This window comes from Alosa alosa, chromosome 16, assembly GCF_017589495.1.
Source record: "Alosa alosa isolate M-15738 ecotype Scorff River chromosome 16, AALO_Geno_1.1, whole genome shotgun sequence".
Lineage (NCBI taxonomy): Eukaryota > Metazoa > Chordata > Actinopteri > Clupeiformes > Clupeidae > Alosa > Alosa alosa.
Window position 1 is genome coordinate 5,552,808 of NC_063204.1, and position 13,802 is coordinate 5,566,609.

Consider the following 13,802-nt stretch of genomic DNA (forward strand, 5'->3'; position numbering starts at 1 on the left):
TCTCTCCCTCCATCCCTCTCTCTCCCTTCCTCTCTCTCCTCCATTTCTCTCCATCTCTCAGCATCTCTCTGTGACTCTCACAGTACCATCAGCTGGATGCATGGCCTGCATGTTGTTTCACAGACTACAAGTGCATGCCTAAAATAGGAGCGCCTAACAGCAGTGGGGTGAGGTCACCGTCTGAGCGCTGGCCCAGTCTCTGGGACACCGGGAGCTCGTGAGGAGCGAAGCCGTTACCTAGCGCAACCTCCTAATCGGTCCATCAAGCCACCTGCCAAACTGACAGGCTCTCCGACACTAACACGCACCATGACAACAGAACAAACATCACTGCAGCCGTCAAAACATCCTTCACACTGAGGAATCGGGAGAGTGTTCCTGTGTGATGCTGTATCTGGAGATGGCATCTAACCTACCGAGCCTCCATGCTACCACCACCACCACCATCAGCCCCCTCCAACCTCTTATGGCGGAGTCACCACATCACATATGCAGGTTTGGGATCTTTTTATGGTCTTGACATGTGGTAAATGGATGTCGTGGTGACAACTGGGAGGTGCTCAGCAGTTCGGGAGGCCTGACAGCAGCTGGAAGAAATTAAAACACGGGTTTATCACTCACACCTCCTCCTAAACACAAACACAGACACACACACACACACACACACACACACACACACACACACACACTATCAGAGGTAGACATGTCCCAAGCCTCGGAAGAAAAGAAACTCCCCCTGCACAGCTGTGACTGCACCACACTCGGCCCTCAGTAGCTTTCTCTCTCTCTCTCTCTCTCTCTCTCTCTCTCTCTCTCTCTCTCTCTTTACTCGCTCTCTTGTTCTTATTTCCTCCTGCTCACAGCCTCTCTCTGTCTCTCCCCATCTATCTGTCTCCCTCTACTCTTCCATGGGCTGAGATACTGCCACATACTGTTTATGTGTGATGAAACGGACCCCTTGGCAGGGCGACTCTTGATTCTCGTGGTGCCATTTGTGTCAGGGTACTTAGCTCCAGGGCTGGTTTCTCTGGCTCCGACAAGAGAAGGAAAAAACAGAGCTTCTATAGGATCTCAGTGCCACCATAACTCCCAGCCTCTCTCTCTCTCCCTCTCTTTCTCTTTCTCTCTCTCTCTCTCTCTCTCTCTCACTTTCTCCTTCTTCTACCTTTGCCACCAAGCCTACACTTCATTGCGACATAGGAGCACATCATGCATTATTAAAAACACTTTTCCTAAAAGGCTCCCATAGCAATCAGCTTTCTGAAGGATGTGCCGATCTGCTGAAAATACTCCACTGGAACTCAAATGCAAGCCACAACCCCCCCAGTCTGGGATACACTACACAGAGGAGTTAGCCGCCAAATGCAATGATTAGTGGGCATAATCACAGTGTTACGCCAGGGCCATCACAACACAGTTCGGCACAGTCAACACAGCAGAATAGCACAGCTTTGTTCTCCGCACCGGTTCAGCAAAGCCCAATTCGGTAACAAGATGTGAGGATAGCTGTGCACTACAGGGTTAGGAAACTAAATATCCCCCCACTCTCTTGAGCCTGAGCGGAATTACTCCTGAGAACGCCGCCTTGGCTGTAGGCAAGACCTTGGGCACCAACAATTGCAGCCCCATTACAGTAAATCTCATTATAATGATACCTAATACAATTGACTGAAAAGATTACATGCAATGCTGAGTCCACCCCTTGGACCAACAACGACAATGGTCATCAATCCTGGGGTCAAAATGATTGCATTTGCCATGGCAGTGAATTGCATTTTGCAAAAAAGATTATAATTTTTCCTTTGAACTCATGTGATCAAAACTCTGTTTTAGGCCTACTAAAATTACTAATAACCATTATCATTATTCTACTGCTATTACTACTACTACTGCTACTATTGCTACTATTAATAACAATAACAATAACAATAATAATAATAATAGTAATAACAATAATAGTAGTAGTAAAAATAATAATAAAGTGGCATCACAGTTCCATGGTTTGACCTAGTCTTGCTATTATTACTCTGTCATACTTTTGTTTTGTCTTGATGTAAGACTAAACTTTGAGTTGAAAGGGATGTCATTTATCTAGTTTTAAATAGACAGCCAATAGATCTGCACAGTAGCATTTATGTCAGAGACTGCAATTGTAAAATCAAATTGTATGTGAATTATCAGATCTACACTGTAGCAGTGTCATTTTCAGCAGATTTGGTCATTTCAAAAGTATCTACTGGGACAATATACTCTTCTGTCTAGCCTATATAGTACACTACTGTTCAGCTGCTCCAATCCATCTCAACTCACAGCCGCATTCCAAAACGGTAGTAAATGTTCTCATTGTAGTTATTTAATTCTGCATGAACAGCCCCGTGGTCACTCGACAGAAGGCATGTCGTTCTATCCACAAGAGGGCGCCTTCATTGCTAATGCCTTACAATTACATACACCGTAAACCCGGACACAGGCGATTTCTTATGAAAATCGTGCAAAGGTGTACAATCATGGGTGCAGATAACCGTGACTATTTATTTGTTTCACAACATCAAAGGCTGTTGTACTGGGCAAAAACGGTCATTTTTATGCACACTGAAGGATACATTTCCCGGTGTTATTTACTTCAGGGAATATGGTTACATTTGAACGAAAAGAAGATGCTATTTGAAAAGTTACACCATATAAAAAATAGCACGACACTGCCATGATTATCTACTTCTACATGCTAAAATGTCGCACTAATAGGTGCGGCAGCCAAAAGCGATTAACCTTTACATTTTAAAATCACTATCAAGGCTACATGTATATTACAACAACAATAATGGACAAACAGGGTGTGAGTTAGGCTACTTACATTTTTAAATATTCCTTTCGATTCGCAGGACTAAGGGTCCCGTCTTTTTAAGTGTTCAACAAGTTCGCGAGTGACCACAGGATCCTCTTTAAGATGCGCGTGTTAATCTTAATGTGATGAGTTTGGAGAAAAGGGGGATCCCTAAAGTTGATGACCCACGAGTTAAATGAGCTGACTAAATGCAGCGGTTTAAGAGATGTCCAGCCCGCCTGTCAATCTCGACTGAATTGCTGTGCCACATTTCTTTTCCCTCAGGTAGACAGGATCAGATTGGAGATTTTCTTCACCCTATAAGAAATGACTGATCAGTGTCCGCGGCGCTTGGTTTGCAAGAAAAGAAACGTGAGTATTTTTTCCTTCATGTCCCGTGAGATGCAGGTCATAATTCCGCCATTCGTCTCTCCATAATCAAAGCAGGTGACGAAAGCGCAATATCCCCTCCAAACACAGGAGCCAATATCTTCTTCTATTGGCCTTTTAGTCAGTATGCCGTGACAATTTTTCTTTTTTCCTTTCTAGATTAGTTTGACCGTTCTGTATTCAACCAGTTTACCTTCTACCCACTGTCACTCTCAATATCCAACTTGAGGGCATGGATTCCTACACCTGTACAAGATGATAACCACAGCATAGAGAGCAACCAAAAACAAAGTTATTATACGGTAATACTCTCTGTCTTTCTATTAACTCGCCCAAGAAACTCACTGTGCGCAGATATAACACCAATTAGCCCTTGCGCGGAGAATATCTTCGACCGTAGCTCCGTCACGCATCCTCCTCACATTCCCTCACACAGCGAGACTGATTGTTCAGCGGAGATGGCTAGAGAGATTACGCACTTGGACACTCCGATTGATGTAGGCGCACACTCAGCCCAAATATTCCAAGGGACCAGGAGTGTTTTAGCACACCCTCTCTGTCTGTGGAGCTTTTGGTGACTCTGAGGGGACTTGAACAAGAACAGAACAAGCGATAGGAGGAAACAGGGACATTCTCAACAACACATTGGAGGGAGATAAAAACAGATAAGAAATCTCTCCCCAAATGTGAGCTAATACTGGGATTGCGCCTGGTCTCATGACCGGATCCTTAAACGTTCCGCAGGGTCCTAAAGGTAGCATTAAGTAATTTAAACGTTTTAAATGTCCTCGTGCAATGCTGCGGGGTGTTAATTCGAGTAGTTATTATGCATAATACAACGGTGTAATTGAGCAAGAAGAAGCTTAAGTCCAAGGGCCCGTATTTAACCTAGAAGATTGCCTTTATGAAAGCAATGACTGTGGGAATGACATTATCCATGCGCTCCTCAAATACATTAATTTCTAAAAGTGTAAAATTATAGGAAAAAGTGAAATCCGCCGTCAGAAGAAAACATTTAATGTTGATTTACACAAAAGAAGATGCCCCGCGTGCACCTCGTCGACCTCATGGGTTCTGACCAAGAATTTTAGGTTTTAACCATAATTTCATAGCCTACTGTTAAACTCAACGCTGCTGAAATCCCACTGTGTCCTGCAGCCAAGCTTAAAGAGAGAGAATGTGTGGGAGAAACCGACTACGTGAGGGAACACATCGGGACCATCATGGGGAGTTTTATTCCAGTGTTAGTTGATCTTTCCGCCCTAACAATCGCTATTGTACAAGAGGGCACATCTTAGATTATCTATTTCAGTGTCATCGAAGAGGGTGGTCGAGTAAGTGTTAAGTATTGCGTCTTTGCGCATTGATCCCTCACATAGGCTAGTCATACAGGCCTTGGTTGGGGGGGGGTATTAAATTCGATCCATCTTCTGACAGTAAATCCACTGATGATGGTAATGATCCCAGTGTGTTTCTCTCTCTCTCTCTCACTCTCTCTCTCTCTGTGAATGTTAGTAGGCCTATGTGTGTATGTGTTTAACAGAGGGAGATCATATAGTGAGGTGATGGACAGATGTTTATCCCAGATATAATTCTTTAAAAAAAAAACTTTGCACAAACTAAACACAGGGCCTATGTCTTAAAACAGTTCAATTTCATTTGGCTTACATATCATTCACGAATTGTCAATGACATATAAGGTTGATTTAGATAAGATTAACTAGCGGATTCGATTTATCTTTAGGTCTGCACATACACTCCTTCCTACTGCCGTCAAATGGGCCTGCTGTTTGTGGTAGTCCTTCACGTGTCAGGTAGACTAGCCTATATGGCCATACAGCCTAAATGCTAAATTATGATTAAAGAATACCATATTCACTTACAATAGATACTTTGCCAAGTGGTTATAGTTGTTGCGTATTCCCTGCAGTGTCAATAAATTCAACAAGTCGTGGGTTGATTTAGGCTCAAGCTGTTCCAGTGGTGTTTTTGTGACGCCGGATTCCCTTTGGAGGCCATGTGATAATTAAAGGGCTGAATTATGATTTCACTAGTTATAGTTTAAGTAGTTCATCATATTTGGAAATATACCAGAAACGGATGGGATTGAACAATTGAGAATAAACCAATAGCCAGCATTCAACTATAGGGATTAGTTTAGCTGATTGTGAATCCTGGCGATCATCTTTCCTATAGCATTATAGATCAACTTTATACAGACCCACCCATATCTTCATGGGTGGCGAACGGTAGCCTACAGAATGAAAAGCTGTAGCATCTGTCCACATACGGGTCAGCAGTATAGAATCGACATCAACCTGTTAATCATGACGCCTGTGCCTATTTTATGAAACCCACAAAGAGGATAAGTTTGCCTACAGTGTAAATTAAGAGCCAAGTCTTGTAAGCACATCAGCGATTGACAGTCATAGCTTCAGTCGGACAGCATATTGCTAGAGTCAGTTAACAGACATTAAAAAGCGCAAGTCGGCACAATCACATTGGCAGAGTCCGTGCGATGCAGTAACTTGACAAATAAATCATGGCAGAAAAGACAACTCAAAGGACAGCGAACTCTTAACAGTAGGCTATTGCACATTACATTATATGTAGCCTACGTCTTAGTTGAAGTGAGAAGAATGTGATTTTTTTAGTATTATCAATCAGCTTGCATTCTTTCTGAGTCGTTCCCACACTGCCTGGGCGAAACATCAAAAGTTTGTATCATCCATACATCACACATAGCTTACAGAAAAGAAAATTATGCGCTCACCTTTCACGCAAAGCTTGACTTCGATATACCGTGTGAACAATTGTGATCTGATGGACATTACCCGGATATTTCGGATTTGAATCGGGACATCTTTGGAGGTGCCGTTGGGGAGGCGAACTCTAAAACGACTACTTCCTTCCGTGGCTCCGCGGGAATGGAGTAATCGACGGCACCAAATGACACTTCAGCCAGAGAAACAACACTGCAAACAAATGCGGTGGCGGGCGGTGCGGGGAAAAAACAACAACTTTAATTTCGGCCTAATGTTTGCCCTGCATGCGGTGCAATTTCTCGGGCTGATCGCCCAAAATGCAGGTGGAATAAAAATTACTGAGCATTCGCATTCAGACATAGCGACTGCGTTCAACACGTAGTGGGCTGGTCATGTCATTATTGCCCAGAGACTGCGTGTTAACCTTGCTCGTCTCATTTAAATCATTTAGCTATCAGATGAGGTTACTAATATTGTCAATAGCAGTGGCAGTGTCATTTCATGTTAATTAAGGCTACTTCAGACAGTAATAGAATGGGTGGCGATATGAATTGTAGCAGTCACGTGACACGGGGAATATCCACTATGAAATGATTAAATTAGACAACTATTGGGAAGCCCACTTCGACAGCAAAGCCGTAAATACCAGTCCTCCAACTACGCTACCAGACATGACTAAACAACATAATAATAATACCAGCCTTACACTAGAATTAGAACATTTGAGTTTTTGCCTTACATTTACCTATGCTCTCACATTATGTGTGCCCAGATAAGTACTGTTGGTAACGTTTCTGGTGTGAAGGATTGTATCAGCGTCAGTAAATATAATTTCAGCACCTGGACAGCTCCTGGTTTCTCAGGACTGTGCCCACGGGCCTGAAGCACAGCACAACTCCATTAGTTTCCCCTATATTTGGGAAAAAGCGTGCTACCATTTTTACCATTTGAACTCAGTTCTAATAAATGTTGGAGCAACATGCATGGGGATCATTGCTGGTGCCCATCTCAGTACTCAGATGCTGGAGCCTTTGCGATTGAAAATGTGCACTGGTGTTAATGAGTGTGTGTGTGGGTTGGGGGAAGTAGGGGGTATGAACAAAAAAAATCAATTGTGATTTGTTGCATCCTTCCCTTCTAGACTGTGATGTGTCCGGTGCATCTATGTTTACTATTCCATAATCAGCACTCTGGAGCATCTTAAAATCTATGAGAGGGTTCAATAGCTGGCACAGCTATCGACAGAGGCCGACAGTCACGTGAGCTAGCGGCCCTTCTCAGTAGCTGTCTGACTCTACCTCTTCCTTTTGTTGTCATATCGTCCAGACTGATGAGGAAAGGAAGTGAGCCTCTGTTGTCTTCTCACATCCTTAGTAGCTCAGGAGAAAGGTGCATGGCATGGAAGCTGAATGGACATTGATAACTGTAATATTATCTCAGGGCAAGTTGAAGAGGTCAAACCACACTGAGTAACCATCACATTACTTAAATCAGACGAGTTAATATAACAGAGACAATAACTATGAGGGACTCATCAGCAAAATATGCAATAGAGGAAAACTATTCATTTTACAAGACTTTAAAATGACCTTAAAATTGAGCACAACTTTCCACTGGATCCATAAATGTGTGCAGGAATGGAAAATATCTAGCACCAGTAGCAATGCCCAGATACTGCTTATCCTTCCTGAAAATTGAAATACCATATTAAGAGACAAAAAATCAAAACCAAAAAAAAGATATCTGTCTGTGTATATAAAAAATGAAACAATGCCTGAGAAGAATTACACAGAACCGTAATCCAAAAAGTGCATGATTGAAAAGGATTATAAAGTCTCACACAGTAGGTGGATTTGTTCGTGTTTGGGCAGGATCCACAAGCCTCTGGCTGATAGCGATGGGGGTGATCGGAGCTCCACGTCTGGATTTTGTCTGTGCCATTTCTGAGATTTGGGCCTTATTTTACAGAACCGATGAGCAATGGACTTGGATCTCACCCTTCCCCCAACTAGGCAATTCAGTTTCATATTTAATATAGTAGTTGTGTGTGTGTGTGTGTGTGTGTGTGTGTGGGGGGTTCTGCATAAGGATTCTCATTCACTACCTGGGAGGCAAGATGTGCTGATATTGATGGATGATTTGCAGTTCAAGAACATGGTGGCGAATCAATGGGAGCGGGGGTAACCTTCCAGACCAAAAACATACAAAGCAGTCTCAAAACATTGGTGCTGCTCATGCATCCTCTAACATCCTCTCCTTACATATCTGCCTTTGAAATCAACCTGGTGCTTAGGGTATTGGGCTTCTAAATTAAGTTTTGTCGATACCATGTTTCTAATTTGTCTCCTCTGGAGATCTCGACAGAAATATTGGTAACTGTAAACGGCTGGTGGCGAATGATTTCTCTTGGCTCGTTTTCAGCACATCATTAGAATAGCGAGACACACTGGATATGGTGATACGTCTTTGCGACAGGCATCACAAGTCAGCCAGACCTTGATCTGATTTATGTCACTCACTGGTCGTCTACGGAAAACTACCACATCAGAGTCTCGCCCCATGTACTTCTGTTTGGTCGCTGAATTTATTATAGGACTTTAATCTCTAGCTCAGATACATTTCGATGTGTCCCATGTGCCAACATTTTGTCATCATCCATATTGCATACATAATTTGTAGGGTGCCATAACAGATTGTGCCACAAACATTCACAGTCCTTTAGTGGAATTGTTATGACTAAGCTAAGTATGTTTTGTGCTTCCCTGCTCTTTGATGAATATGACATTGGTGCATTCACTCTGACCTGAGCTCTTTAGTAGTCTTGAAAATGATTTAGTGCTAATGACAGGCCTAGAGATACCTTTGTTCCAAAATGACTTTTCCAGGGACTCTTCCCAGTAAATAGTATATCAGTGAATGGTTTCCTCACAGTGCATATTATGTCAGTGAATGGTTTCTTATGACTACAATAATACTGTAAGTGTTTTTGAAAAAACAGATGAAACTTTGCAGGTCACATTTTACTTGAATAGTCCACTCACAGACTATCTACAGACGCTCAGATTATCAACAAATGATCTGTTGATTATGTTAGGTACCATTTATGGTTAAGGTTAGGGGTTGAATTTGGTTACGGTAATGTTCAACAACAATTGTAAATGCTGAAATGGATCAGATGATCTAGTGGCTCTAATAAACTCCCTACTTACTTACTAAGTTCTTGATGCTTTGTTTTATGTGTAGGGACCCTATTCATACTACTGCAGAAGTGTGGTGCTATTTTGAGCATTATTAGTGGTTACAAAATGGCGGTTTGGATATGTTTAGCGATTATCCCTTAGTACTTACACTGTTAGCCATTTGGGCTGTAAGCACTAAAGCCGGTAAAACTTGGTACTCCTTCGATCAGTCTAGCTCTCGAGGGGGTGTTTGACTCGTTGTCATGGTGAAAAAAACCCTGGGTTCAAATTACTCCGGAAATTACACTTCAAGTCTAGTTTGTCTTGTTTATTCTACATGTTGTTATATGTGGTATATTTGTATTTTACATATATATTTAAGCAATAAGCCCTGAGAGGCCGTAGGTTACACTGATTTTAGAACAGCTAAGGGGCGTTGTTAGGCACGATTGCCTAACCCTAGTAAATAAATTAGTGGAACCTACAGACTTGAGTGGCTTATTGCTTTTCTAAAAAGGTTATTACATATATCTGACAAGATTTCATAAAATAAAGGGACAGCAAGGAGAAATGAAATGGTTTGGTCATATAGATTTTTTCTTTTTTACAGTATTTTGTATCAACAATTCAAACAATCAAATACACAAAAGAGTAGGAGATGGAGACAAATTGAGAAGCATGATTTATTTTGGCAGACAGAATGTGCAGGAATGAGTGGCGGCCATATTTTGTACCACTTTGTGGTGCATCTAGTTCATATATAATCATTCTTATTATTCACAGTAATATAGAGCGAAATGCGGTCAAGGGGTATGTTTGTGCTGGATTTTACAACTGCATCGAATGCAATTCAACCAATCATAATCAAGGACCGGAACTATCCGTTTTAGAATTGTATTTTAAGCTAACACCATTACCCTTGGACAGAGTACATGTGGATTTGTTTGGAACTGGTAAAGATCATTTCCAAAGGGCCATGTTGACTAACAAAGTATTGCAGGTTTCATACAAAAGCAGGCTGTTGGACAATTGCCGAAAAGCAATTTGTGATTCTCCCGGTCAGGGCAGAGCAAACTGCAAGGATGGTTCTCTGTAGATGGGGAATCTAAAGGCTGCAAGTTAGTTTACCATCACAATGACTTTGAAGTGGTTATATTAAGGTAAAAAAAAACTAGCATAGGATACATTTTAAAAAGTGTGTGAAAATTGCTGACAAGTCAGAGTATGAGGTTCTAACCAAATACAATTTCTAAAATCAAATTAAATGACATCTAACTATCCTTTCACTGACCAATCAGATATTTGTAACTGGCACTGTAAGTGAGAAATAAACAGTGGCTCAGACCTATTTGAGGCAATCATCACCTTGCGTCAGAATTACAGAAGGGATGAGTAGTTTGTTTGACTATGTAGCACAAATATCTGCATCCTTTCAGCAGAAACGTGGACTTGGCCTTTAATCGGAGCAAGAGGTGCATGGTGCCCCTTGTGAGATGGATGATACTAAAGGCCTACACTGCTAATTCATGAGTCTAGATCTAGTGCTGACACGGCTGGCTCATCAATCAAACCCATCTCTTGGTAGCAGCTCCTATAAAAATAAGATTACTGGGACCATTCTTAACTCAACATATCTGAAAAAGAGGACAATACAAGTCATCTTGTAATACACAGGTGCAAGAAGAGCGCATTAATGATAATGCCTAAGCAGTGGTAGTCTAATTTAGCACATCAAATTTCTTAATTTCAAAATAAGCTTAATGATACATAGTGACAAGTGATTCACAAATGAGCAAAACGGTGTGCAATTAAGCAAAAGAAGTTTATTTCCTATTCAGTTCCAGCTGTTGTGGCTGGTATTAAAAATGTTGACTGGACGAGCATAATTTGTTCAGTGACAAGCCTAGGAATCAGGCAGATGCTGGAGAACATCTGTAAACAATGTAATTAGGCTAGGGCTGTGTTTCTGAATAACCATCGGGGATGGAAAATGTCTTAGACTGCATCTTCAGCTGTCCAATTGAGTAGTCCACGTGGATGCAAATATGCCTGGAGCTCTCCGCAGAGGGATACATATGGATCTCGCCCTCTACCTTTGTGTCTTGTTCAACATCCACAGGTTCGTCTAGATAGAGAATGGCTTGCTTCCAGTGGGTTTCCTGTTTGAACGGAGACGTGGAGAGGATCAATGGCTTTTCTCCACCGGGGAACGTTACCGTGAACCACACGCAAAGAGCGTTCACAGTAGACGAGCCGAAACAGTCGCAGCTAAAGATGCCTTTCACCGATTTCAACTGATCCACCGTCACAGTATACAAGTCCAGCTCGGCAAATTTAGATGGATGGGACAGCACGTCCTCTACAGTCACCGGATTTACTGTGATGTCATTGTTCATGATGCACCTCCTAGCAAAGTCTGTCATGCACGACATGTCGACACCGTACTGATTCTTAACTGTGCTCCAAAAGTTCAAGCGGTCCTCCGACACAAGGTCATTGATCGGCGCGAGGTACAGTTCCGCTTTGCAGGGAAGGATGAGGCCGCCTGGTTTCAACCATTTGTCTCGAGCGAAAAGGACGGAATTCAGCATGGACTCGTGAAGCAGTGCATAGCCCATCCACTCGCTAACAATCACATCCACCTGCTCGGGCAGATCGATCGCCTCCAGAGTGCCTTTAATGATATCGATCTTGTCCTCCATCTTATTCAGTTTTACGATTTTAACTGCTTGATCGGCAATTGAACTTCCCTCAACGGCATATACCTTTCTGGCACCAGCTTGGGCACAGAAAATGCTAAGAACACCGGTGCCTGCACCGACATCCAGGACAACTTTACCTTCGATTGCATTGCTGTTTCTCAGGATGGCCATCCTATACGTGTTTGTCCGTACATGGTCAGCAATCATTTCCTCGTGTATTGTAACATCAGAATAACTGTCGAAATACAGATTATCCTGAACATTTTTATCTAACTTTCTTTTTTTGCTACACAGAGACATCATTCCCTTCTGTCTGCTCCTGTATGATCACGTTGAAAATTATCAGGCACTTCCGGATATGAGAGAACCGTTGCATTGTGGTATCTGTAGTATCAAGCAGTTTTGCTGTACTAGTATACCATACAGTTATAAACTACAAAAAGATTCGTCGCAGATAAATTACGCAATAGGGCCTACCATTTGGCCACTGTTTGTGAAATGACGTCAAATTGACGTGCAATGTAATATTGAGCACAATATCAGAATATGTACAACCAGAAATATCTAAAAATGAACACCATAAATAAGTGACAAATTAAGAAAATAATAATAAAAAACTCTAGTAGGCCTAATTGAAACAGGCTATTTTGCTACCATGTCATTAACAGCCTTTTTTTGCTAATTGATTTAGGCTAAATAGACAACCAAGAGATTACATCCCAATCAAAGGTTTCTTATTTGAAGACATCTTTCCTCTTGGTCATGATTTGGTACTTAATGCAATTATTGTTGCCTGCCTGCTGCAGAGAAATTGAGTAGGTTGATCAAATCATGTCTAATATATTCTACCAGTGTTTGGGGAGTTGGCCTAATGACATGTTATTTAACTAGGTAGCCTACAGTTTTCTCTAGCTTGCCTATAGTTCAATTATGCTTTCATAGATTCCAGTAATTATCTTTTATTGTGTAGTAACGGCAAAAGTACAAACAAATTTAGGACAACAAAGTAAAGGAATGTGTCGGTATCATTCATTCACTGTACAACTGCAATGGAACCCTCTGACCAGCCTGAGCCTCGCCCCTTTATCTCTGACATTTAGGTCTCAAGGGCAGCCTATTCCAGGAAACTGGGTTGTCATCTCACTTGGGAAAAACATTTCTTCATAGTGTTTTATGTTTTAAATCTGAATGTCAAAACATGAACCTAGTTGTCGATTAGGCAAAAGTATTGATTATTGCTGTTTATTAGATACAATGCTCAGAGGAGTTGATAAATGACCTACAGTACCTTGGTGTAAGACCCTCACCTGGAACGCAGGTGTCTGACTGATGGGCATACAAAACCAAAGTTGGCATTTCCATGAAGTGTGGGTATCCCCCCCCCCTCTTAAATTTGTTACATTTGTTACCCATGTGACTTTTTAAAATAATTCATCATTTCACATCACATGTACAATTTGATCTTTTTTTTTTTACTTTTTTTTTTTACATTTTCTTAGTCAATCAAACTAGATTTTCTTTGTAAGGTTGTTTTCCTGTAGATCATTATATCAGTATAATAATAAAAAAAATAAGTAAAGTAGCTTCTTCAACAATGTCTGATACCATTATCTGTAATGCTTTGGTGTACTTATTTCAGTATATTAAGAATAACCATAACCATAACCAACACACCAATAACCCCAACAGACACACACACAAGCAACCTTTTTTTAATACGCCTGACAGTCTAAATGCATTTATTCAATGGGGCAGCCGTGGCCTACTGGTTAGCACTTCGGACCTGTAACCGGAGGGTTGCCGGTTTGAACCCCGACGAGTAGGCACCTAACCCCTCACTGCTCCCCGAGCGCCGCTGTTGATGCAGGCAGCTCACTGCGCCGGGATTAGTGTGTGCTTCACCTCACTGTGTGCTGTGTATGTTTCACTAATTCACGGATTG

The 13,802-nt window shown here is 41.7% G+C and overlaps 2 protein-coding genes across 8 annotated transcripts in view; both read right to left on the reverse strand.

Moving 5' to 3' along the window:
- Positions 1–6,200, reverse strand: part of ntng1a (netrin g1a) — a 101,976-nt gene extending 95,776 nt beyond the window's left edge. For 6 of the 7 annotated variants that reach the window (XM_048266108.1, XM_048266107.1, XM_048266105.1 and 3 more), the window contains exon 1: positions 5,988–6,200. The gene's annotated coding sequence lies outside the window, so the exon portion shown is untranslated. Of the gene's footprint in view, positions 1–2,854; positions 3,883–5,987 lie in introns of those variants that run through there. The other variant, XM_048266106.1, reaches the window with a different exon arrangement.
- A 4,761-nt stretch (positions 6,201–10,961) lies between these two features.
- Positions 10,962–12,202, reverse strand: prmt6 (protein arginine methyltransferase 6). The gene has a single exon (XM_048266113.1). It carries the CDS (start codon positions 12,161–12,163, stop codon positions 11,111–11,113), a length of 1,053 nt encoding a protein of 350 aa, XP_048122070.1. The 5' UTR covers positions 12,164–12,202; the 3' UTR covers positions 10,962–11,110.
- Positions 12,203–13,802: the final 1,600 nt, after the last annotated feature.